Source organism: Drosophila rhopaloa, unplaced genomic scaffold, assembly GCF_018152115.1.
Source record: "Drosophila rhopaloa isolate 14029-0021.01 unplaced genomic scaffold, ASM1815211v1 contig_115, whole genome shotgun sequence".
Taxonomy (NCBI): domain Eukaryota; kingdom Metazoa; phylum Arthropoda; class Insecta; order Diptera; family Drosophilidae; genus Drosophila; species Drosophila rhopaloa.
This window is the reverse complement of record NW_025334990.1, coordinates 9,943,382-9,965,591: the sequence shown is the minus strand read 5'-3', so window position 1 is coordinate 9,965,591 and position 22,210 is coordinate 9,943,382. Positions and strand designations below refer to the sequence as shown.

The 22,210-nt window shown below is 43.9% G+C and overlaps 8 protein-coding genes across 13 annotated transcripts in view; 4 read left to right on the top strand and 4 right to left on the bottom strand.

The window, feature by feature from the left end:
* Positions 1-2,532: 2,532 nt before the first annotated feature.
* Positions 2,533-4,099, bottom strand: LOC108049443 (zinc carboxypeptidase). The gene is made up of 4 exons (XM_017130619.1): positions 3,923-4,099; positions 3,723-3,859; positions 2,891-3,663; positions 2,533-2,822 (listed from the first exon to the last, which is right to left on the bottom strand). Exons 1-4 carry the CDS (start codon positions 4,082-4,084, stop codon positions 2,626-2,628), a joined length of 1,269 nt encoding a protein of 422 aa, XP_016986108.1. The 5' UTR covers positions 4,085-4,099; the 3' UTR covers positions 2,533-2,625.
* A 2,975-nt stretch (positions 4,100-7,074) lies between these two features.
* LOC108049461 (nascent polypeptide-associated complex subunit alpha) lies at positions 7,075-8,118 on the top strand. The gene is made up of 2 exons (XM_017130640.2): positions 7,075-7,093; positions 7,279-8,118. The coding sequence occupies exon 2, from the start codon at positions 7,285-7,287 to the stop codon at positions 7,936-7,938; it is 654 nt and encodes a 217-aa protein (XP_016986129.1). The 5' UTR covers positions 7,075-7,093; positions 7,279-7,284; the 3' UTR covers positions 7,939-8,118.
* On the bottom strand, positions 8,102-10,168 carry LOC108049458 (diacylglycerol kinase epsilon). Its single transcript, XM_017130635.1, has 4 exons — positions 9,899-10,168; positions 8,827-9,834; positions 8,453-8,770; positions 8,102-8,399 (listed from the first exon to the last, which is right to left on the bottom strand). Exons 1-4 carry the CDS (start codon positions 10,055-10,057, stop codon positions 8,280-8,282), a joined length of 1,605 nt encoding a protein of 534 aa, XP_016986124.1. The 5' UTR covers positions 10,058-10,168; the 3' UTR covers positions 8,102-8,279.
* Positions 10,169-10,261: 93 nt separating this feature from the next.
* On the top strand, positions 10,262-10,651 carry LOC108049463 (cytochrome b-c1 complex subunit 9). The gene is made up of 2 exons (XM_017130642.2): positions 10,262-10,482; positions 10,550-10,651. The coding sequence occupies exons 1-2, from the start codon at positions 10,351-10,353 to the stop codon at positions 10,583-10,585; spliced, it is 168 nt and encodes a 55-aa protein (XP_016986131.1). The 5' UTR covers positions 10,262-10,350; the 3' UTR covers positions 10,586-10,651.
* On the bottom strand, positions 10,606-11,397 carry LOC108049462 (39S ribosomal protein L18, mitochondrial). Its single transcript, XM_017130641.2, has 2 exons — positions 11,319-11,397; positions 10,606-11,258 (listed from the first exon to the last, which is right to left on the bottom strand). Exon 2 carries the CDS (start codon positions 11,240-11,242, stop codon positions 10,667-10,669), a length of 576 nt encoding a protein of 191 aa, XP_016986130.1. The 5' UTR covers positions 11,243-11,258; positions 11,319-11,397; the 3' UTR covers positions 10,606-10,666.
* A 5-nt stretch (positions 11,398-11,402) lies between these two features.
* Positions 11,403-14,928, top strand: LOC108049460 (tafazzin). 2 transcript variants are annotated; one of them, XM_017130637.2, is made up of 5 exons: positions 11,403-11,853; positions 13,065-13,398; positions 13,654-13,890; positions 14,196-14,584; positions 14,649-14,928. In XM_017130637.2, the coding sequence occupies exons 1-5, from the start codon at positions 11,731-11,733 to the stop codon at positions 14,691-14,693; spliced, it is 1,128 nt and encodes a 375-aa protein (XP_016986126.1). In that variant the 5' UTR covers positions 11,403-11,730; the 3' UTR covers positions 14,694-14,928. The 2 variants fall into 2 exon arrangements, with proteins under 2 accessions (XP_016986126.1, XP_016986128.1); XM_017130639.2 differs by lacking the exon at positions 11,403-11,853 and adding an exon at positions 12,631-12,751.
* Positions 14,929-15,018: 90 nt separating this feature from the next.
* LOC108049459 (proto-oncogene serine/threonine-protein kinase mos) lies at positions 15,019-16,611 on the top strand. The gene is made up of 4 exons (XM_017130636.2): positions 15,019-15,097; positions 15,157-15,305; positions 15,358-15,571; positions 15,629-16,611. Coding segments are annotated over exons 1-4 (1,140 nt in total). The 5' UTR covers positions 15,019-15,095; the 3' UTR covers positions 16,404-16,611.
* LOC108049456 overlaps positions 16,517-22,210 on the bottom strand; it is a 40,365-nt gene continuing 34,671 nt past the window's right edge. For 3 of the 5 annotated variants that reach the window (XM_017130630.2, XM_017130631.2, XM_017130634.2), the window contains 5 exons: positions 21,812-21,864; positions 20,487-20,556; positions 18,582-19,139; positions 17,761-18,522; positions 16,517-17,696 (listed from right to left, as the gene is read on the bottom strand). In XM_017130630.2, coding sequence (XP_016986119.1) covers positions 17,448-17,696; positions 17,761-18,522; positions 18,582-19,139; positions 20,487-20,556; positions 21,812-21,864 — 1,692 coding nt within the window. In that variant the 3' untranslated portion in view covers positions 16,517-17,447. The remainder of the gene's footprint in view (positions 17,697-17,760; positions 18,523-18,581; positions 19,140-20,486; positions 20,557-21,811; positions 21,865-22,210) is intronic. The other 2 variants (XM_017130632.2, XM_017130633.2) reach the window with 1 other exon arrangement.

Below are 22,210 nucleotides of genomic sequence, written 5' to 3'. Positions count from 1 at the left end.
CGGACAGGAGTTCTCGGCAAACATTAAATGACACATTAAATTGCTTGGCTCCACTTTTCGATTTGCCAAACTTTATTTTGTTTCTACTCAGAGAAAGAAATCAATAAAAACGTTTTATCAAAATTTACTTATATGATTAATATTTAAAGGACCATAAAACATATATGAAATGTACAGTAGAATGTATAATAACAGTGTAAACATTTATTGGGCAAACGCCAAAACTCTTAAAATATAAAAATGCTGTAATTTTCGATCTTCTTGCAAAAAAAAGGGTAATAAAGGCTAAATTGTTTTGAGTAACTTTTGTTTATCAAAATTAACATTTTTTTATATTACACAAATATTTAAAACTATAAAAAATAAAAACAAATTTTAAAAACTGCTTTAATTGCTTTCTCAGATTCTGTAGCATAATTTGTAAGTACCCCTAATGCAACAGTTAGAAGTAGTTCAACTAATTTTCAAAGTTTAAAGCCTCTTAAATGACCAGCATAAACACACACTTCAAGTTGACTTTTCGCACTTGTTCAGTAATGCCGGCAATTACACAATTCTCGATTACATTTGAGGCAGCAATTAAATCTAATCTGAAGCGTATTTATGGACAGTATTGACTCACAATGGGCCGCATTGATTGAGTTTTCCCTGTTCCGCACTGACATTTGTAATTACGATTGTGATATAAGTTGAGCACGCCAAGTTTGAAACATCAACACTAATTTGCTGAGGGCTGAGTTGAATGCTGAGCTTCGTAATTATCGGAAAAGATATTATTTGAATTGGATCATATAAACATAACACTACCGATTTATGGTATTTGCCTGGGGCTGCTCGTATAACAAAACATTTGCATAATGAGTTGGCCCTTTTATGAGTCCTATAACCTTTGCCACTTGCCACGTGACGCAAAAATGTGTAAAGCAATAAAAGGTCGAGTTTTTCCGGGTGCGGGAAAAGGCAAAAGCAAAGGCGGAGGCGAGTTTCCCCCACAGACAAAGTTAATTGAAAATGGCTAAGGTTCAGCAAGCGAATTCCTCATGACTACGCCAGCAGCTTTGGCATTTTATTTGCCAGGCATATTTGATTTCGAGATCCTTTTCATATCAGGTGTCAAAGGCTTTTCAGGAAGGCATCGTCGTCTCCCAGGGAACTTTTTAGCATTTCCATGTCAAAGCATTGCAGGAAAAGCTATTGAGACCCGTTTCGTCAGCTGCAGACATTGCATCAGTTTCCCCTCAACTGCATCTTCGAGTGCTGCAATCTGGAGGGCCAAAAAGGAAGGGAAAAGGGGGAGGAGTTGGAGGAGGGGCAGGAGGAGGAGCAGGAGGAGGAGCTGGAGGAGGAGCAGGAGGAGGAGCATAAGCAGGATGAGTAGCAGGAGCAGAGCATCCTGGCAGGTCGCAGTTCTCTGCGGCCGACACGTGAAACCATCATCAATCTAGTAGCAATGGCAACGACAGTTTTAACGACTTCTTGCGGATTACTTCAAACAAAATAACCACTTTGTAGTAGGAATTTTATGTTGGCCCGGTTGGTGTTGATGGCTTTGGCTTCAGCAACGGCTACGGCTTTGGTCGCCCATTTCGAAGAGAATCCGCTGCATTTGGGCAAAGTTTTGCTGCGTGCCGCAAAGTTTACCCTTCCTCCGGTATCCGGAATCCGGAATCCGGAACCCGTAACTACTTCGTCCTCCTCCCATGACCAACTATCCGCAGTGCAAATTGCCGGACTCCCACAAAAGCAACAGCCGCAGGAGGCGATGGAATAAATATTTATTGATACTGCAGCAACGTGGTATAATTTGCCTATAACATAATGCAGTAATTTCGGCAAAGCCACCCACTTTACCTTCTCACTTCTGAGAATGGCTCCTTGGGTGCCGTTTGCCAAAACAATCTAGGGCTCTTTAATTTAATTTCGGTCGTGGGAATCTTGTAAAAAGTTCTGATAGAGTAAAATCAATTGAATTATAACTTCCTTTTGAGCTTGTTTGTGTCAAACAAAAAACCACTCATGCAAAATTAACTTTTCCACCTCAATATTATTCAAATAGAATTTAGCTTTTGGCAACTGCATAATTGACAATAATAAAATGCCGGTTAATTGAATTTAAATAAATTTTAACAGCTCGAAGGACCTTTAATTTAATTCGGGTTATTATTAATCTGAAACTTTTAATGGAAAAAAGAAATAATTTTTAATTGAACTACCAAAATGCTTAAAAATTAATATCTCTTAAATAAATCTAATTTGTATGCAAGTTTAATTAAAAATTTGTGCTGTTTTGTTCTTTGACCAAAAATAACTTTTTAATAGATACATTATTTTTATTTGTACTTTATTTAAAAATGAATAAAACAATCTTTGGGCGAAAATAAAGTATTTATTTAATTTGAATAAAAAACAGAAAGTATACAAATTTTACAAAGCTCATGGTTTTCTTAAAAATTCTCCAAAAAGTTTAAACTTGGCCCTTGTTTTCATACCACCAATTAATTTTGAAATGCACCAAAAGATAAAACTAGTTCCTTTTCAGCTTTTTTGAATGTTCAAATGAATAAATATAAATGTATATATTTATTATTCACAGCACGTGCTTTAAAACGCATACAGAACAAGCATTTAATCGAAAATACCCTCTTCCTGTGCCTTGTTGACCAGGGCCTTCAGCCCGGCGGTGACCTCGAGGCCCACCTCGGTGATTTGGTTGGAGGGCAGGAAGAATCCGAAGGTGCCCTTGTCGCGCAGCTCCACGGTGCAGGTGAAGGGGATGTTCTTCACGCCATAAGCCCAATCCTTGGCAGCTCCAGAGACGACATCTGTGTGGGGTATATGAACTCTGTTAGTAAAGGTTACTTATCCTTATGCATATTCCCAGAAAACTCACAGTTGAGCAGACCACTAGCACCGTAGGTGAAAGCGGAACCATAGACATCAGCAGCGGCATCTGAGAAGGCGGCGGCAATTCGCTTCATCTGCTCGTAGTTGGGAGGGAACTCGGTGTTGGAGTGTCCATAGGGCAGCAGGACATACTGTCCATAGGCGTGGTAGGCCATGTACGAGCGAATGTAACCATCCTCGAAGGAGCTGACAAAGTTCTGCAGGGATACGATCTCAATTTCAGTGTTGGGCTCAGCACCACCGAACCAGTGATCGCAGGGCTCGTCGATGTTCCAGCCAGCACCTCCCCAGTGGTAGTCGAAGTTCCTGTTCATGTCGATACCAAAGCAATCTCCGGTCTCGTTCCTGTGTCCATTGGGACGACGGTTCTTGCGCCACAAACGCTCCACTTCGTGGGTGTAGACAAAGCCATCGGGATTCACCATGGGCACCACAATCCAATCGTACTCCTCGCTCAGACGCTGCATTTCCGGATCCTCGGAGTTGATCAGCTGGTTCAGCAGGAAGGTGACGGTGGCCGACGAGATCCACTCCATGGCATGGATGTTGCCCTCCAGGAAGATGGCCTTGTTGCCCTCACGCTTCGACAATTTCACGCTCTTAATATCGCGTCCCTCGAACGACTTTCCAATCACTTTGCACTCCAGGAAATCGTGGGCGGCACACTCCTGATCAACCCAATCGTAAATGGTATCCAGGGTATGGTATGTTTCCCATTCCATTTTGGAATCATCTCCAACAGAGGAGTCATCAATCAATCTAAATGGAGAACGGTTTTCATAACTCAAGCTTTTTGCTTTTTCAAATCAATAACTCACTTCTGCAGATCCTCCACAATCACTTTGTGAACGATCTCCAGGAGGTTCATGGTCTTCTCGAAAACTCGGTGGAACAGAGGTCCCACAATAACATTGTATTTATGTCCGGGAGCACCCAGCTCGTTGAGGAAGTGCACCTTAAAAAGGGATCGCGGTTAGGATTGATAATTACTTAGAGGATCATTGTAATATCTACTTACAGAGATGTGCTCGTGAATCTTCTTAAGCTCCTCCATCTGCCAGTTCGTTTCAATGGTAAGCTGATAGATCCTGAAATTGTGGTACCGCGCAGCCATGCGACCAGGAGCGGATTTGGCCGCTGCCATGGCCACCAGGGCAATCAGGAGGATGGTTAGTTTCATGTTACTGCTTGTGGTGTGCAGTGTTCACTGTGAGGTGACGGATCCCAGCCAGGGTTTTTATTAGCTGCCGGAGTGGCCACTCCACTGTGGCATTACCTAATGCCGATAGGGAGTTCCGATCAGTCATCTGGCGTGTGTCTCCTCCGATCTAATCGCCCATCCAACCTACCACAAAGTAAGCGCTGGACTTTGTCATCCAACGGATGCATGGGTAACCAGAGCACACTACACAGAAAGAAATCTTTTTATTACATATAAAATATGTGGTGCACCGATTATGGGTACCAGGTATTTGTTGTATACCTATTAGTACCACAAGTACAAATTTTTAATATTTTTGGAACCAATAACAAATTATAATTACAAATAGTAAGTTTGGAAATTTTTTAAATTAAAATTTTTTTAACAATAATAAAAACAAATATGTTCTGCTAATTTATTTTTTATCTTTTCGCCAGCCTAAGAATATATTAACTTTATAGGGTCAGAAATGCTACCTTCTCGGTGTTCCAAACTTGTGAAAGAATTTAATAGTACCTTTTTTCCAAAAAATTCGATAAAAATTTAAAAAGGTTAAATTGACTTATTATCAACAAAAAATCATTTTATAAATATCAGTTATATAAAATGAGATATGTTTTTTTTTCTCAGTGCATTTAACCAACAAAGTCGACTGTCTTTGTTAAATTTATAAATGAAATAATGGAACAAGTGCTGTGGCACTCGCCTTATCAGGCAAGTCCAATTAACTGAATACTCCTCCAGGCGTCTGCGCGTTTAGAAGCACTTCTCTTCTAGAAGCATTTGTTGAAAGCACTAGCAATCTGAAGATCGACATCTTGAAGTGGTGAGAGTTGGTTTCGTTAGACAGTTTATTGTGAAACTAGTGCATTCATTCAGCCAAATTTACTATTCAAAAATATGAGATAATGGATAAGCAAATACTTTTGCCCTTGACATTTTATTCTGGACTTAGAAGTTGATTTATTAAAACGCAATTTCGCTGGAGATATAGATATTTTATTCAGTTTTAAAATTTTCTTAGGACCAAAACTATTGATTCCAGGTGTATGGGGAAAAATTTTATTTATGACCTATTTTTGAATTTTTCATAAGGGTTCATGTTTATTGGCGAAAAATCGACTAAAACGAAATTTTTTAACTGTGAATGCCAATCGATTGGAACATTTGACCATTATTTCCCATGGTTTTGATCAAAAAACCGAAAAATGAAAAACATTTTTTTTTGTGAACACGGTTGGAAATTTTATAACGAATTCAATGATGTATGGCATTCCAACATCTGACCATTTTTTCCAGGGTTTTGATCAAAAAATCGAGAAAAAAGTTTATTTTTCCCGGATCTCCGGATTTCAGCATTTTTCATAGGGGGTTACATTGTCTTTTTTGGCGAAAAACCGGTCAAAATGAAATTTTTGAGCTGTGAACGACCCGATTGGAAATTTTATAACGAAATCAACGAGATATGGCATTCTAATATGTGACAATTTTTTCCCATGGTTTTGATCAAAAAACCAAAATAAAAGTTGATTTTTCCGGACCCTCCGGATATTGCAATTTTTATAACGGCCAAATTGAATTTTTTAGCTGTAAATGCCACTCGATTGGAAATTTTATAACGAATTCAGCAAGGTATGCCATTCCAACATGTGACCATTATTTCCCAGGGTTTTGATCAAAAAACCGAGAAAAAAGTTGATTTTTCCGGATCTCCGGTTTTCGGCATTTTTGATAAGGGGTTACATCATCTATTTTTGCGAAAAATCGACCAAAATGAAAATTTTGAGCTGTGAATGCCACTCGATTGGAAATTTTACAACGAATTCAACGAGGTATGACATTCCAACAGCAAACCATTTCTTCCAAGGGTTTTGATCAAAAAACAGAAATAAAAGTTGATTTTTCCGGATCTCCGGTTTTCGGCATTTTTGATAAGGGGTTACATCATCTATTTTTGCGAAAAATCGACCAAAATGAAATTTTTTAGCTGTGAATGCCAATCGATTGAAAATTTTATAACGAATTCAGCAAGGTATGCCATTCCAACATGTGACGATTATTTCCCAGGGTTTTGATCAAAAAACCGAGAAAGAAGTTGATTTTTTCGGATCTCCGGATTTCAGCATTTTTCATAGGGGGTTGTCAATTTTGGCGAAAAACCGACCAAAATGAAATTTGAGCTGTCAATCGATTGGAAATTTTATAACAAATTCAGCAAGGTATGCCATTCCAACATGTGACCATTATTTCCCAGGGTTTTGATCAAAAAACCGAAATAAAAGTGGATTTTTTTCGGATCTCCGGTTTTCGGCATTTTTGATCAGGGGTTACATCATCTATTTTTGCGAAAAATCGACCAAAATGAAAATTTTGAGCTGTGATAGCCACTCGATTGGAAATTTTACAACGAATTCAGCGAGGTATGACATTCCAACATTTGATTATTATTTCTCAGGGTTTTGATCAAAAAACAGAAATAAAAGTTGGTTTTTGCCGGATATCCAGATTTTGGAATTTTTCATATCATATTGCTAAAAATCGGCCAAAAATAAGTTTTTTAATATTACATCTAAACATAATTTCCCTGTGAGATTAAAAAACGCCGTCCTTCTCTAAATTTATAATAAAGACTGAAAAGCTCTACGCACTTAGTTAAATTTTAGTTTAGGTTTATTGTTTATACTCTAATAAAACATGGGTTAATGGTATTAAATTAAATTTAACGTATTTAAGCAACCGGCGTTGCCAGAAGATCAACAATAATTAAAATACGTTACCACTGACAGAAAATATCGATAGTCCCGGCCAATAATCGATGGTTAGTGCCGGTCACACTTTGCACCGCCATATTTCTTTTCTTCGTTTCCGGTGAGTGTGTGTACTCCGCGTTGTTTTACTTAAATTAATTTTAATAAAAATACCCTTGAATTTCTGGGCTGGGCTGTGTGAAATATCATATTTAAGAGTAAAATCTACCTGGGGATACAGGTATTGCTGACTGAAACGTCCAATAAGTGGGGTAGAATTGAACTTGAAAAATCAATGAAAACGACCCCCACCTGAGATATTTCGCCGCCCTTTTGAACCGGCGCCAGATGATTTTTCCAAGCTTAATTAACACGAGTTGCGAACAAATTGCCTAACCAATTGTTGTCCACTTGTTCCTTTCGCAGACAAAGATGCCTGAACTGACCGAAATCAAGAACGAGGCTGCACCCTCCACCTCCGCGGAGGCGAAACCCGAGGATGTGCGCGTCGAGGACGACGGCAGCGATAGCGAGTCGGATGGCGGTATGCCCGCTCTGGAGGAGGCTGGAGCAGCCACCACACAGCTGGGAGGCGGTGCCACCGGTCTGCCCATCGACCTGGTGTCCAAGGCCAAGCAGTCGCGCGGCGAGAAGAAGGCCAGGAAGATCATGCTGAAGCTGGGCCTCAAGCAGATCCAGGGCGTCAACCGGGTGACGATCAGGAAGTCGAAGAACATCCTGTTCGTGATCAACAACCCCGATGTATACAAGAACCCTCACAGCGACACCTACATCGTGTTCGGCGAGGCCAAGATCGAGGATCTGTCGCAGCAGGCTCAGGTGGCCGCCGCCGAGAAGTTCAAGGCCCCGGAGGCTGCTAGCGCTGCCGACAGCGTGGGCGCCACCACATCTGTGGCCCCGATTGCCGAGGAGGACGAAGAGGATGTGGACGACACCGGCGTCGACGAGAAGGACATTGAGCTGGTCATCACACAGGCCAACACGACGAGGGCCAAGGCCATTAAGGCTTTGAAGAACAACAGCAACGACATAGTCAACGCCATCATGGAGCTGACCATGCTCTAGAGCGGGCTCCAGCTGTTGCTGAACTCCTGATTTTGTTGTTTACCCGCCTTTCGATACACTCTACTGACCCAAATGTTGTGCATGCCCCATGCGGGGCAGCATGTAACACCAGTCGAACATTTAATTATATTTCAATTGATTATTGAATCTAAATAAAAGTGGATTTTCTTTCAGATACCATTTAATGTATTTTTCGACTAGTTTTGGGTTTCCACTATGGGAGGTCTTAAAATGCCATAGCTTACCAAATTCGATTAAGTATAGACTGAGGTTCCGGGTTAAGTACTTTGAGATTATGGGACTGGCACATAAGGGGTTAATTGGGGGATTAGCTAAGAAGTTCAGGTTGCAACCGATTTGAGGACGCGGGCCTGGCTTCGAGATGCCAAACGTATATCCGCCGGACCCTGCATCCAGGGCTCTCCATCCGCCTGCATGGGCACCGTCTCTTTGATTTGTAGCTGGAAGAGATCGATGATTAAAAGGATTTTGGTCGGAATGCAAGTAGACGTACCCTTAATTGCTTGGCTTGGCCAATTCGCACTGGTTTGCTTATATTGCACTGCAACTGGGCAATGTGAAAGGAGGAGACAATGCCAAACACCTCCATCATGCCATCAGAGATGGAGTTCACGATGCGCACCTCGCCATTGGAGTTGCTTAGCTCGCACAGTTTGCATCCCGCTCCCCAGGAGTCGATATTTAGGAACACCAGGGCCTGAAGTTCAGGCAGTTGCACTGGTTTGTTGTCCAGGTACAGGGTCAGCTTCTGCTCGAGGTGTTCGCAGCCAGGTTGCATCACCTGCTGCGTTCCAAAGGTGAAGTACAGAAGCTGTAAAGATGGGGGTAGTTTATGAGTAAGGTGAGATAAGCTATCTCGTATCTCACCTTATTGAATATCCGACTGCTGAGCAGATAGAACCGAGATTCACGCGTTTTGTGGAAGTTGTAGGTGATGAACGCGTCCACACCCACACTGAAATAGTTGTACACGTGAATCGTCTTTGTAGGATGCCTCTGGATGGGCAGTCGGTAGTGCAGCTTCTCTATCTGCAGGTCGTATCGGTCGAGATTCACGGAGCGGGCACGCCGAATACTCCTGAGGATCTCCACAGGATCGAGGACCGAGGGTGGCTCCGCTCCCCAGCCCAGAACTCGCGACAAATCGTTGCCGGTGCCCAGGGGCATGATGGCCACCGACGGCTGGGGTTTGATGTTCAACGCGTAGATTGTATTGAGCACCCAACCGATGGTGCCATCGCCGCCAGCCACTAGTATGCGACACGGGCGAGGACTGGCCTTGGCGGCCCACTGCAGGGCATCCTGTGGACCGCGTGAGCCCAGTTCCATCACCTGCAGCGGGTGCAGGTAGCCACGCAGCAGGGACAGCACATTGGCGCCCGTACTGCTGCCCGACTTGGTGTTGGCAATCACAATCAGCGGTTCCCAGTTCTCAATGTCCGGCGGCGTGATGCTCGCCAAATGCAGGCGCATCGAATCCCTGGTCCGAGCGGCCACGAAGCTGTAGGGCGGGAAGATCATGTCCTTAAACTCGCCAAAGTCGCAGGTGCTCTTGGAGTCGACGCGCGAGTAGCAGTCATTGTGATAGCACCGCTGGCACCAGGCACACCGCCATCCGTACAATCCCGGATCGGTGCTGACATGGTGATCCACCTCCTCGCCGCAGTCCGCGCAATGGACGCCCATGGGCAGATTGCCGTGGACCCACAAGTGCCGCACGGAGGACTCGTTGCGCAACCATTTGTCCTTGCAGCGGTACTCCCTGTCCGCCCTCCGCTGACAGAGGGGCGTGGCATGGGTGCACAGGCCGCAGCAGTCGCAGAAGAGTCCTGCGGAGGGAGTCAGCAGGATCTCGCAGACGTTGCAGAAGCAGGCCTGTAAGATATAGGGACATGTCATAAATAAGTGTAAGGGAGTCTCAACAAGTGAATCAACTCACCTGCTCGATGACTTTTATTGATTTCCAACTGTGACGTGTTTTAAAAGTGCTAACGAAGTCCTCGGACAGCAGACTGCGACAGAAGACGAACAGGACACCCAGGGCCAGTAGCGAGCCAATCAGAGCCTCCACGCTCAGCTCGATGGTGGCTATGTCCATGGTCCACGAACAGATTCCCCAATTACGCTAAATTGCTAGGTAATTTGGCATTTTCACAAATCGTTTGTTTTTGCTCCGTCGACATTCCACCAGTGTGACCACGTCGATAACGGTCAAAAATACCATCCGGACATAGTAATTTCAATTTAAAGTTATTTATGGTCACCCTTATCTGTCACCCTTTTAACGTTTTCCGACACTGCTTGTCAACCTTAGAAATCAGCTGTAAATTTGGCGTGTGGAAAAAGTTTGCCTGAGGAAAATCAGAAGTTCAAAACGAAAATCTCGCCAACATGAAGGTCATCTACAACACTCTGTTCAAGCGCACCTCCACCTACGCCGTGGCCATCATCGCGTCGGCCTTCTTCTTCGAGCGCGCCATCGATGTCACATCGAACACGATCTTCGATACCGTCAACAAAGGCGTAAGTATCAACCGCTTATGTAAGATGAGTTTCCTGGTCAAATATTGAATTTTTCACTCGCTTGCAGAAACTCTGGAAGGACATCAAAGCCAAATACGAATAAATCACTATGATTCGTTGTAATTAGCAATAATAATCAACGTTTATTCTAAACGAAACGAAAACTAAACAAGGTTTTTCTGGGTTATTTAACCGATTTTGGTGGTGGTGCTGTGGGTTCTAAGGATTCCTCGGATATCTCCCAGGGCTTTTCGTGGCGCTTGGCATCCCAAGGCTGTGAGTTGGCCAGGCGGGCGGGCTCCTTGAAGGAGACACCATTATCCTGGAGGGTTTGGAGCAGCTTCTCCAGCTTGCTCCCAGGCACAGCATCCACATTGCATGTCATTTCTGTGATCCCCGACTGCAGGCAACGATGTGCCAGCACTCTTCCGAGGTTAACAAATGCCGAAGTATCATTGGTCTTGTAGAGCTGCTGTTTTATGGCCCATTCCGAGGTGCTGGCACTTAGAATTGTTCCATTTTCGAAGTGCTTGACATCGGCGCTGACATACCGACCGCTGGTATTGATCTCCAGGGTGTGCCAGTAGGATCGACCGGGTTTCTCCAGATGATAGCCACCCGGCTTGTAGGCAATGCGTAATCTCTCCAGATTCCTGGGATTCCGGTTGATCACATATGCCGCGCTGGTTTGCGGTGTGCTTAGCTCCTTGATTTTGTGAAAGACACGGGCGGAGGTGAGAGGACGGGCACTGCGAGACATATTGGCACTACAATCCCTGAAAAACCACACTTTTTATTGATATTTAAGAGGGGATTACAAAACCACAAAACCATACCAAAATATCCAGAAAGCAAGTATTGGTAAACGTCTAGCTTAAGCAGTGCTGCAAAATGCGTATTTTCAGTTCGAGGTGAATGGCTACGCCGAACAGCTGTTTCAAACTTGTTTTCCTCCAAATTTCTAGTTTCTTCAGATTCTTTTGGCCTTGAGCACTTTCACCGCCTCCCCAAACAAGACAAGACGACCCCCTTCAGACATGCGCCAAGCGGATCCGGCGCCCTCTGCCCGTACGCCCATGATTTTGCAGCTGAGGTGAAGAAGCGGCGGTTGGGTGAAGCAAGCAGTGCGCGTCCAAAATTGCAAAGTGTATAATATTCTTTTTGGCCTACAACAGTCGGTTATGTAAAGCGCGTAAAGGCCCGCTAACTGCTCACATATCGTACTCTTAAAGCAATTAAGTTTTCGTCATGTTAATGGTCGTGTGTTCCAGTTTAAGGCGTCCCGGGCACGTGGGCGCCGCATCCGCCATGCGGAACCTTAATTGGCTCCTCAGCGAAGGATATAGACCGCCGATCCAGGCAATGGCCCGGGTGAGCATAATTAGTCCAATTAACCGTTAAATGTTCCCCATAAATAGAGACAATAAATATAAACAAAATCAGGCCATCGCTTTCTCTTGTCTTTCACCTCGTTCCAAATCCCACCACGTCCCCGCGCAAATGTTGGCGCGCAATTTCAAATGGATTTGAACAGAATGAAATAGTTGTACGGTCAAAAAAGGGTACAAATTTTTTTTTGGATATAAACTGAAAGAAATAATTGAAGAAATATTCCGTTATATTAAAATATGTATTTCCACATACTAAAAAAAAACTTTATTTCAATATACTCATGAATGAACAATTGTTCATTCTTTTGAGTGGGCACTGTAGTTTACGCATTTCCTGTTAATGGTTTTTTCTTTGTGGTTATAAATAGTGCTTTACTTTAGTAGACAATAAAAATACTAATATAACTAATATCTTGCTGTACAATCTTAATTAGGTAACTGATAAGGATACTTTCACAACTTTATAGAAACTCACCATCTTGCACCTTGAATTAAACCCACCACGGTTGGCGCCAATATTTAAAAGCTTATCTTGTCAAGTCAAAGCAACGTGTTCATTATTCACGGAAGCGCCTGGCTAAGCACTTTTGCTAACTGATAAAGATAGTTTCACAATCTTGTCGACCACTTGACTGTTGCGCACTCCTCTAGCGCCCTCCCTTTCGCGCCTTTTCTCTTTGTCTCTCTTTGTTTGGGGGCAACCGCCCTCGTTTTATGCGTGCTATTTCTGCTATTTGTGCTTGTTGCATTTGGCGATTTCAGTCAAGACGAAAATCAGTTACGCTCGAAAGTTCCCGCCGTCCGGATGCGAAAGTTTCTCAGGTGTCTAATGTAAAATCTCGCGCACTAAGTGAAGGTCGCCTTGGATCTCAGACGACGTGAGTTTTGGCTGCAATATTCGCGCGAAAATGCGGTTTTCCGCTGCAGATTTCCACAGCGCATGCTGCTAACCTGTGGCACAAAGGCGGCTTTTCTGGGTGGGGGTTGGATTATCCTAAATTTGACAAAGGAAGAATTTAAATATAAATCAAAATGTGTAACCCAGAGAGGCATCTGGCCGGACACAAACACAAAAGGAAACTATTCTTGGGCCCGATAAGATTAAGACAATTAATGGTTAGCAGCGGGATTTGCTGTGTGTTCTTTGCGTCCGTCGGTAATTTAATTTCCGTCCTTATCTGAAATCCCCAGCACTACGTCCAAGCTCCGGAGGCCCGGCCAGTGGCCGATGAGCGGTATTCGGCCAGCCAGCAGGATCGGAAGGATATCGCCACGCAGACCGTGCGGAGCAGCAAGCTCAAGGACCTGTCGCCCCCTCAGTCGCAAGCGACACCACCCTCGCCCCCCCTGACGCCCCCGATGTCCGACCGGAACGCTGATCCCGCCCTGGATGTGGCAACCGGCGTGGAGGTGCCCTACAACATTGACTGGATATTCCCAAGGCTAAGAAATCCCACGCGATTCTGGTATGTGGCCAGCCAATTTGTGATCTCCGCCGTTGGAATCTTTAGCAAGATCGTGCTGAGTGAGTATCTATCCGGCAGAGCCGACCTTACCCAATATCTGGCCCATTGGCACGTTTATTTTTGGCCAAGAGAAACGCTCGGAGAACTAGTGCCCCTGACCGTGACTACCAATGCAAATCTCTCGATCGATAAACGATGTGCGGATGCTGGCGATCTCGCGACGCTCTTCGAGGTCAAACGTGTGCCGTGTTAATTGGTGCCTCTGCGCAATTATTCAAATGCTGATCTTTCGCCTCTCTATTTACGTCTTGCAGTGTTCCTGAACAAAACCCGCGTCTACAACAAGGAACGACTGGTCAAGCTGATTACTAAAAGGCCGCAAGGCGTTCCCCTGGTGACCGTGTCCAATCACTACTCCTGCTTCGACGATCCGGGACTGTGGGGCTGTCTGCCCCTCGGCATCGTATGCAACACCTACCAAATCCGCTGGTCGATGGCCGCACACGACATCTGCTTCACCAACAAGCGGCACTCGCTCTTCTTCATGTTTGGTGAGTCTGCTTGTAATTAGCTTATGTTGCACCACGATTTAAAAAGTTAGAAGAATAAAGTTTAAAAATGCATTTAAGTACCAGGGAGTCTTGTCTTTAATAGGAACTCAGTTAATGTAAACTCTTTAAAAGAATTTAATTTGTGGCTTGCTACATATACCAATTCATTTAAATTATGAACTAGGATCTCATATTTTTCTGAGATCTCCTTTAGAATTATGCCTTAAGTTAGGTACTCAATGTTTGTATTAACCAAATTATTTGTGTATTTTAAAAATATTACATTATTCCCTTTAAATTTGTAGGCAAGTGCATACCTGTTGTGCGTGGCATCGGTGTCTACCAGGAGGCCATCAACCTGTGTATCGAGAAGGCAGCTCTGGGCCACTGGATCCACGTGTTTCCCGAAGGCAAGGTTAACATGGAGAAGGAGGAGCTGCGGCTAAAGTGGGGCGTTGGAAGGATCATCTACGAGTCGCCCAAGGTCCCCATCATTCTGCCCTTGTGGCACCAGGGCATGGATGACCTGCTGCCCAATGTGGAGCCCTATGTGATACAGCGGGGGAAGAAGGTCACCGTGAATGTGGGTCAGCCGCTGGACCTCAACGATTTTGTGATGGACCTGAAGAAGCGTCAAGTGCCGGAGCCCACGGCGCGGAAGCTCATCACAGACAAAATTCAGGAAGCCTTTCAGGTGAGCTTGATTTTAACATACTTCTTAGAATGGAATTTTGATAAATTTAAAATTATGTTTACAGGGCTTGCGAGCGGAGACCGAGAAATTGCATAGAGAACGCAACTAGCAAATCAGCATGGAAGAGCCTAGCGGCAGATATTTGTAATAATATTTATTTGTATAGTATTAAGCCTAAAATGAACCCTAAAAAGCCTTTGCAATCCAATTATTATAATTCTATTTCCGTGTATTATGGTAATTATTCACGATTTTAAGTGAGACAGTGTGCATTAATAGTGTAAATATACAGATGAAATTAATCCGATCAGAGGGAATAAAATGGCTGATAAAATAAAAATGGATCTTTGATTTTATTATTTTGTTGATGTCTAAAAAGTTGGCTATAATATCATTTTAATTGGGGCCATTAAATACGATGAATATCGTGGATCATTGCACACATAATTAAAAATATTGGCAACATTATCCCACAGCTGCTTAAAAATTCACTGTTAGAAGGCCGGGCAAAATGTAGGCCATGTGGATTTATTATATTTATTTTAATAAAGTGTAATTAAAAATACCTTTAGGTCACTTTCAGTTGGCAGAAAGAGGGGAGAACTCTTACTGAACACGCCCAAAAGGAAGCAATTACTCAAGGATGGTCCACCTGTTCCCACCAGGTGCCAAGTTCTGGGACGTGGGGCCTATGGCACGGTTTTTAAAGCTATTTATAGGGGTATGTCTGGAACTATAATAAGTTAAGATATAAACTTAAATTTCTGGTGCAGATCGCTCCGTTGCTGTGAAGATCATTCGAGCCCAGGCGGCCTCTACTTTGCATAACGAATCGCATTTGTTGAACTTGGAACACAGGAACATAGTGCGGCTCCTGAAACTGGAATCCGCGGCAGAGTTTGGTTTGGTCATCATGGAGTGTCCCAGGGGACAATGTCTGCAGAGGGTCGTAGACACTTTGGCACTACCACTTATCCATAGGGTTTTGTATGATTCGTTGCTCCTCCTCTAGATTATATAAATAATTTATCCATTTCTTCCTAGAATAACCTTAGATGTGGTTGCCGCTTTGAGATACTGTCATTCCCAGAATGTACTACATCTGGATGTAAAGCCAACCAATATATTGGTTGACCTGGGAACAAGGTCCTCAGGGGTTGGCAATTCTTATAGATTCAAACGAAGCTACATCTGCAAGCTCTGTGACTTTGGCTCCTCCATTGAAATGGGCGAATTTCGCGGTAGGCAGGAGCCAATCAATGCCAATGGAACCCTGAGATACATGTCTCCCGAAGTCCTGCGATCCGACATTCTATCCGAAGCCTCCGATATCTACTCCCTGGGCATTACCATGTGGCAGTTGCAAGCCCGTAGGTTGCCCTATCACACACTCGACTGCAATGAAACCATAGCTTACCAGGTGGTCAAGCACGAACTACGGCCGGATAACTATCATCAATTAAAGATTCTAGCTTTGGATTGCCCCAGTGGAATTTCTGCCGCAGACTGCGATTGCGACTACGTCAATGAAAACACCGCCGACGTGATCTACAGAAGGGCAAATAGCTCGGCTCGCCGTAACTTGAGCCTCGATCCATCTTACAACGCGGGGCGTGATCTGAAAAAGAAACGCCGCCAGAACCGATTAGCACTCCACTTCGATAGCCCGGCGCCAGAGGCGAGTGCGTGCCTCGAGAACGCTTACTCCAAACTATACAAAAGCTGCTGGGTCAGCGCCCCGGAATCACGTTTGGGTTCGTTCCAGCTGAAGCATGAACTGGAGCTCATTCTTGGCCGCACCACCACCACCAACACCTAGTTTAAGCGATCGTGTTTGTTTGCATTTTATGTAATTGATTAGTAGTACATACATATTTATGTAAGATTTTACCAACCCTCGGCGATAATGGTTTTTAGAGGCGAGGCCACTGGTTAGGTCAATAATTTATTTTTCTGTAACTTCTTTTTGTTTATTTTGTACTTGCTACGCTAAGAAAATACATTTATAATGTTTATATACGAGCTTACATCTATGTTCCCTCCTCGATCATAGTGCGTTCTGTTCTATATAGTGTATGTATATGCTTAGGAATCGGGCTGCTGCGATAAATTAGTCGGTGGCAGCAGCCCCTGAGGAGCTAACTACGGTTGAAGAAGAGCTTTGTCATTAGCTTGAACGACTGCTATTTACAGTTTATTGTTATGGTTGTCGTATAATGTTCGCTTAGAAACCGTATATATATATCTATGTATATATATATGTCGTACTATATATGCTTCCTATACTGCATCGTAAACAGTTTGAAATATTTCACCCTTAAATGCAAATGTTCAACTGCTGTTGTGTGTGAGGAGCTACTAACTCGGTTTAGTTTATGTGGTTAACCATGTCCTACAAATACACTCGACTTGTGCGGAAGACTACAGTTTTGGTTCATCTATGCATGACCATAGCTAATAGTGGTTTGAATTCAGTTTGAAGTCAATCAAATTGTCCCATTGTAGTTAGTATAACCTACTGATTTGGATGCTGCAACCGCTGCTCTACAAAATATATGGTATAGAGCAGGGCGAGCAATTCGGTTTTTGTTTCTTGTTTTTCAGGGGGAACAGTTGGCAGTGCCGCTTACAAGGTAAAACATCTTCCAAAAAATTTACAATATACATAAATACTCGTATTCGTACGTACAAAACTCGCTGGTGGCTCCTCCTCCATCATCTTAATGCTTCTGTATCTGTATCATTATCATTATCTTTCTGTTCTGTTTTGTTTTGTTTGAATATATCACAATTTAGTCTTTTTAAATCTTTAAATATTTGTTAGCTTGACGATTATTGATTTGAGATTTAGCAGTGGTGTACCCTAACTGGCGTAGGATCGTCGCACGGGAACTGGCGGAGGAATCTTCGACTTTCGCTGCTGCTGGGGCTGTTGGCCCGGTGACTTCTGCTGCGGCGACTGCGATTGCGGTGAGGGGGAGGAGGGCGAGGGGGAGCAGGACGAGGACATCGAGGAGGACGAGGACACCGACGAATGGATGCTCGTTGGAATTCTGGTGGGCTGCGCCTTGGGCAGGCAACTCTTTGGCGGCTCCGTTGACTTGGCTTCCTTCTGCAAATTGAATGGACGAAATACATAAATATTTGATGCAATCATTTCAGCCTAAATATCCCACCTTCTTTGGCGAAACGGCAGCTGGTGGATGCACCGGTGAGGTGACCCTTTTCCAGCCATTGCTCCTGCGCCAGGAGCTGGCCGTTGGCGGCGTGGAGGCCTGCCTTAGTAGCATCCGCTCCTTCAACTTGGTCACCATGCCGGGCGCCGGGGGAATCACCTCTTTGGCCAACTTTGCCATCATGGCACAGCTGATGCTGTCGCTGCGCACCACGGTGGACTCCAGTTCGCGACGTTGATTGTGCCGCAGGATGCAGCTGGGCTCCTGCTCCTCGAGCACCGATTTCGATTTGACGAGAACGTGCGGCGGTCGACGTAGTTCGCTCTTGATGATCTGGGCAATGCACTGTTGCTCATCCAGTGGCTTCATCGGCGTGCTGCTCACAATCATGGGCACATCCTCGATTTCTATGTCGCTGACCCTCCTCCGGCACTCATCGATCACCGCGTAATCCGGTTCCTCGTCCTTTTTTGCCTGACTGGCGGAGAGCTCGTCCGTTTCGCTGGAGGAGCAGCTGGTCAGCTGGGCCCTTCCTGCCTCGCTGGGCGTGGGACTTTCGCCTGCAATTCGTCCTGCAGGACCTACCTGACTCTCTGACATACTGGAATCCTCACCATCCTCGTCGTCTTCATCTTCGTCATCCGTCTCTCCCTCGAGATAGGAATAAAGACTGCGCGAGGAGTTGGATCGGATGTTGACCAGCTTGTAGAAGTCGTTGGTGAAGTCCGTGCAGGCCACCTCCTCGTCCTCGGAGTACACGATCTGTTCAGGTGAATTATTGATAAGTAATCATATGGAGGAAATCCAGCTTTATCCCTTACCTTTTGCTGCAGCAGCTGGGCTATGCCATCGGCCACTGAATCCGTTTCCACCGTGGTGGAGTTTATGAAGTCACTGGACGGCCACAGCCAGTCGTGATCCCGCTTCCTTCGTTGTTGCTGGGGATGTTGCAGTTGGTGGTGATGCTGATCCCGCTCGTCGTCAAAGGTCATCACGGCCAGTTCCTCTTGCGACATGCTCCAGTCCTCCATTTCCGTGGAGCAGGGTTCAGCGGGCAGAAGCCACTGCTCCGGTTCCTCGGGCAGATCCTCCAGGTGTCCATTCGACGGTTGTGGTTGTCCACTGCTCATGGTGCAGTACCCTTCATCCCTGCCCTTCACTGGACTCGCGGATAGAGCGGCATTCTGGGCCTCTAGATCTCGAACCCTGCTCTTCAGCATGGTCACTTCCTCGCGGAGATTATCTTCTGCCACGATGGCATCCACCACCTTGCGCATCACATCGTCCAGGCAGTGCTCATATTGTCGGATTCGGGTGAGCAAGGATCGATTCTCCTGCTGCATCGATTGCAGCAGGCTTTCCTGGCGGGCAAAGCGAGTCTGAAAGATAATCAAAATGGTTATGATAAAGTTAGATTCTGGTAAAAGAGAATTTATTACGCAATATGGCATAATATATTTTATTCCAAAAATCTGTTCTACTATCTATTTTGTTTTCACTAGATAAGTTCATTGATAAAAATACTGCCTATTTACGTTTTATTATCTGTGTAGAAGTGTTAGTTCAAGATAAGTTGTAAATGTTAAATGTAAACATATGAGTTGTAACACCTTATCTAGAAAAAGGGGTGTGCCAGAATTTTATGGATACAAAGGTTCTATAATTTATGTGTTGGAAAATATTATTTATTTGATAACAAAGTTTAATAATAAAGTTTTGAACAAGGCCCTTGTTCTCATATTCTGTAAATTATTATTTATACGTTGATGGTTGATAAGTTATATTTTTTTAAATAAACTGCAATTATATACATAAGTAGTAAGCTTCAGAATTTATTTGACTCATAATATATTGGATACCATATCAATGGTTTTAATGGTTTTATTATAATTAATGTCTTAAAAGGAACAATTATACGAAAAACCTTTCATCTTGATACTACACTAAGCTAAAAGCGATCCGTACAGTGAAAACCTCTTTCGGGAAAGGGCTAACTGATTAGATCAAGTATTTATCAAGTGCTGGGGGGCAACCTTCGCCCCTGACAGCTGGCCTGATGAGGGTCACACACTGGCACACGGCTCCTCATCCATCAACTGGCTCTTTTTTTCTGTAAGTGCTAAGTGAGCAGTAGTTACAAGACCCCAATCCCCCCTCCCCTACCCTATCCGAGATCCCAACGTGTAACAAATATCCAATCTCGATCAAAGCCCACTTGTTAACTGGCCCGAAGGTCACATGCGGCCGTTGGACGTGGAAACCTTGGGCTTCATTAGCGGCGCCTTACAAGATTGGGTGAGCAACTTTGGTTGGCGGGGCAAATGAGATTGCCAGAAGAAGTTAACGACGAAAGGGAAAGCATTTTCCATTCCCCCGGAAAATGGTAATGAAAAGCTGCCACTAGGGCGCAGTGAAGCGGCTCTAATGCCGACGCTCAATCAATTCGGGCAAAAAATGTGCCATCCAAGAAACCATTTTCCAACAAAGTCTCGCCGACGACTCCAGTTACTCCGTCCGGATAAGAGACAATTTGTATGCGCCGGAATGGCAGCGAGGGGAGAGATTGTTCTTAAAAATGAATTTATGCGTTTATTTATGACTTGACTCGGAGGGAACTCCACCCTCCACCCTTTGCGCTGTGCAAATTGATTTTCCACATGCTGCGCGGCTCTGTGCGGAAAAGCCCCTCGCCCATTTCCCTTTTCCCATTTCCATCCGATACATACCTGCAGTGCCTTGTGATCCCGACATGTCTGCATTTGCTTGCGTTCTTTGGATTTCATAATGCGATTCATGCTGCGGATGGCGGGGGAAAGCGAAAAAAAGAGGACAAATATAGAAATGCATAAATGAAAACAAATTGCAAAAAATCATAGAAAACGTGGGGCGCTTTCAGCAGAAAACTCTGAGTATTGATTACTTATTTATGAGCAGTTGAATGGAATTATGATTTCATTGTATTGGTAGTAACAAAATGCCAGACGAAATTTTCTAGCCTTTTAGCTGCTTTAAAAACTATTAAAATTTTTGGGGCTTCCAATTAACTCTGACCAAACTTTTTGCTAAATGCAAATATTAAATACTCTGGTTACAAATAATTATATCTTTTAAAGTTTTTACTGAGTCAGACAAGTTAAGTATTTAAAGGACTTAATATCTTCTTGTTTTGCTGAATTCATTTATGATTATTTTTTATATATTAAGCTTGTGTCATAATAAAGTTAATTATAACTTTTAAAGGCTCTTATCAAAACACTCTGATTCAAACCACTTCAAATAAATTATATTTTGTTCGACGAAGTTAAGTTTTTTCTTTCAATAAAATTATGAAAAAAACGAACGAAAGAGTTATTTTGTTCTTTATTAAGTATAAATAAAGAAATTATGTATTGCTAAAGTAATATTCGAAACATAAAAACCATAAATAAGTAGTCGCCTTTCGAAATTGCCTGCTGAATTGTTTACGTAAAGAAACGTTTGCGTAACCAGTCTGCATTGAAATTAGCAGCTAATGGTGGTCATAAAGAAAGAAAGGTCCGAACGAGAAGTTAAATCTCGGCCTAGACCAGAACTTGCACCATTTCCAAATCGCGGTAATTACGTATTCGGGCCGGCAGAGGGCGCTGCTGAGGGTTCGGTGATTGATGGGTTTCGCTAGTAAGCGCTTCCTTCTTCATTCTCCAACTCCTCCGATTCTTGGCAATTTGGAAAATTGCATTTCGCTGTGCCGTTAACTTGTTCTGTGCGTAATGGCCAAGGGGGCGGCTCGGCTCCAAAGGGGGCGTGCCCGGTCACGAGTCTTGGTATGAGTTATTTGCGTACGATTTGCCAAAAGCAGCGCGAAAACTACTCCAAAATTGCCGGCATGGCTGGGCAGATTAAATAAATATTTGGCCGGTACTGGCAAAAGAGTAAATTGGTTTTGGCTTAAGTAACGGAAATGGGCAAGTTCTGGTTTATGGTCTATTGTCCACCCTCTTTCTTTATTTCCCACACACTCGGCGTCTGGTGTTGTTATCGCGTTAAACAATTTAAGTTATTTGTCACTTACTTCTCAATTTGTTCGCGCAATTCCTTCTCGAACGTTGGCGACCCGCATTGGCTCTGAAAAAGTGCAATTGACCAGGGCACGAAAAAAAAAGAGAAATGGAAAAAAACATTAAATAAAATGCGAAAGAAATTAAACACAATGAATTAGTGCACTCGACGCTGATTAAGAACGACAATTTAATTGTCCATATCACAGTGCCAATCAGCAGCGTTTTACAAGCTAATGGACAGCGACAAAGGAGCCGAAACGCGGGGTTGGGAATTCGAAGGGGATGGGAATGGCGTTACTGGTATATTAGAACAACCTAGAACTCGGATGCGATGCATGCAACATCATAAATCACCGGAGTCAACAACCCAGACCCCAGCTTTATTTTCTCCACACTTTTCCCCCACGTCA

Excerpts from the sequence above, each read along its gene's own strand:
- LOC108049458 (XM_017130635.1), bottom strand. The coding sequence starts at position 10,057 with ATGGACATAGCCACCATCGAGCTGAGCGTGGAGGCTCTGATTGGCTCG. Across the intron at positions 9,835-9,898 it reads CAATAAAAGTCATCGAGCAG|GCCTGCTTCTGCAACGTCTG; the intron begins GTGAGTTGATTC and ends TATATCTTACAG. Across the intron at positions 8,771-8,826 it reads GCAGTCGGATATTCAATAAG|CTTCTGTACTTCACCTTTGG; the intron begins GTGAGATACGAG and ends CCATCTTTACAG.
- LOC108049463 (XM_017130642.2), top strand. The coding sequence starts at position 10,351 with ATGAAGGTCATCTACAACACTCTGTTCAAGCGCACCTCCACCTACGCC. Across the intron at positions 10,483-10,549 it reads TCGATACCGTCAACAAAGGC|AAACTCTGGAAGGACATCAA; the intron begins GTAAGTATCAAC and ends ACTCGCTTGCAG.
- LOC108049460 (XM_017130637.2), top strand. The coding sequence starts at position 11,731 with ATGTTAATGGTCGTGTGTTCCAGTTTAAGGCGTCCCGGGCACGTGGGC. Across the intron at positions 13,891-14,195 it reads CTCGCTCTTCTTCATGTTTG|GCAAGTGCATACCTGTTGTG; the intron begins GTGAGTCTGCTT and ends TTAAATTTGTAG. Across the intron at positions 14,585-14,648 it reads AAATTCAGGAAGCCTTTCAG|GGCTTGCGAGCGGAGACCGA; the intron begins GTGAGCTTGATT and ends TTATGTTTACAG.
- LOC108049461 (XM_017130640.2), top strand. The coding sequence starts at position 7,285 with ATGCCTGAACTGACCGAAATCAAGAACGAGGCTGCACCCTCCACCTCC.
- LOC108049459 (XM_017130636.2), top strand. Across the intron at positions 15,306-15,357 it reads TTTTAAAGCTATTTATAGGG|ATCGCTCCGTTGCTGTGAAG; the intron begins GTATGTCTGGAA and ends TTTCTGGTGCAG. Across the intron at positions 15,572-15,628 it reads CCACTTATCCATAGGGTTTT|AATAACCTTAGATGTGGTTG; the intron begins GTATGATTCGTT and ends ATTTCTTCCTAG.
- LOC108049443 (XM_017130619.1), bottom strand. The coding sequence starts at position 4,084 with ATGAAACTAACCATCCTCCTGATTGCCCTGGTGGCCATGGCAGCGGCC. Across the intron at positions 3,664-3,722 it reads ATTGTGGAGGATCTGCAGAA|ATTGATTGATGACTCCTCTG; the intron begins GTGAGTTATTGA and ends TTCTCCATTTAG. Across the intron at positions 2,823-2,890 it reads TGCTAGTGGTCTGCTCAACT|ATGTCGTCTCTGGAGCTGCC; the intron begins GTGAGTTTTCTG and ends TACCCCACACAG.
- LOC108049462 (XM_017130641.2), bottom strand. The coding sequence starts at position 11,242 with ATGTCTCGCAGTGCCCGTCCTCTCACCTCCGCCCGTGTCTTTCACAAA.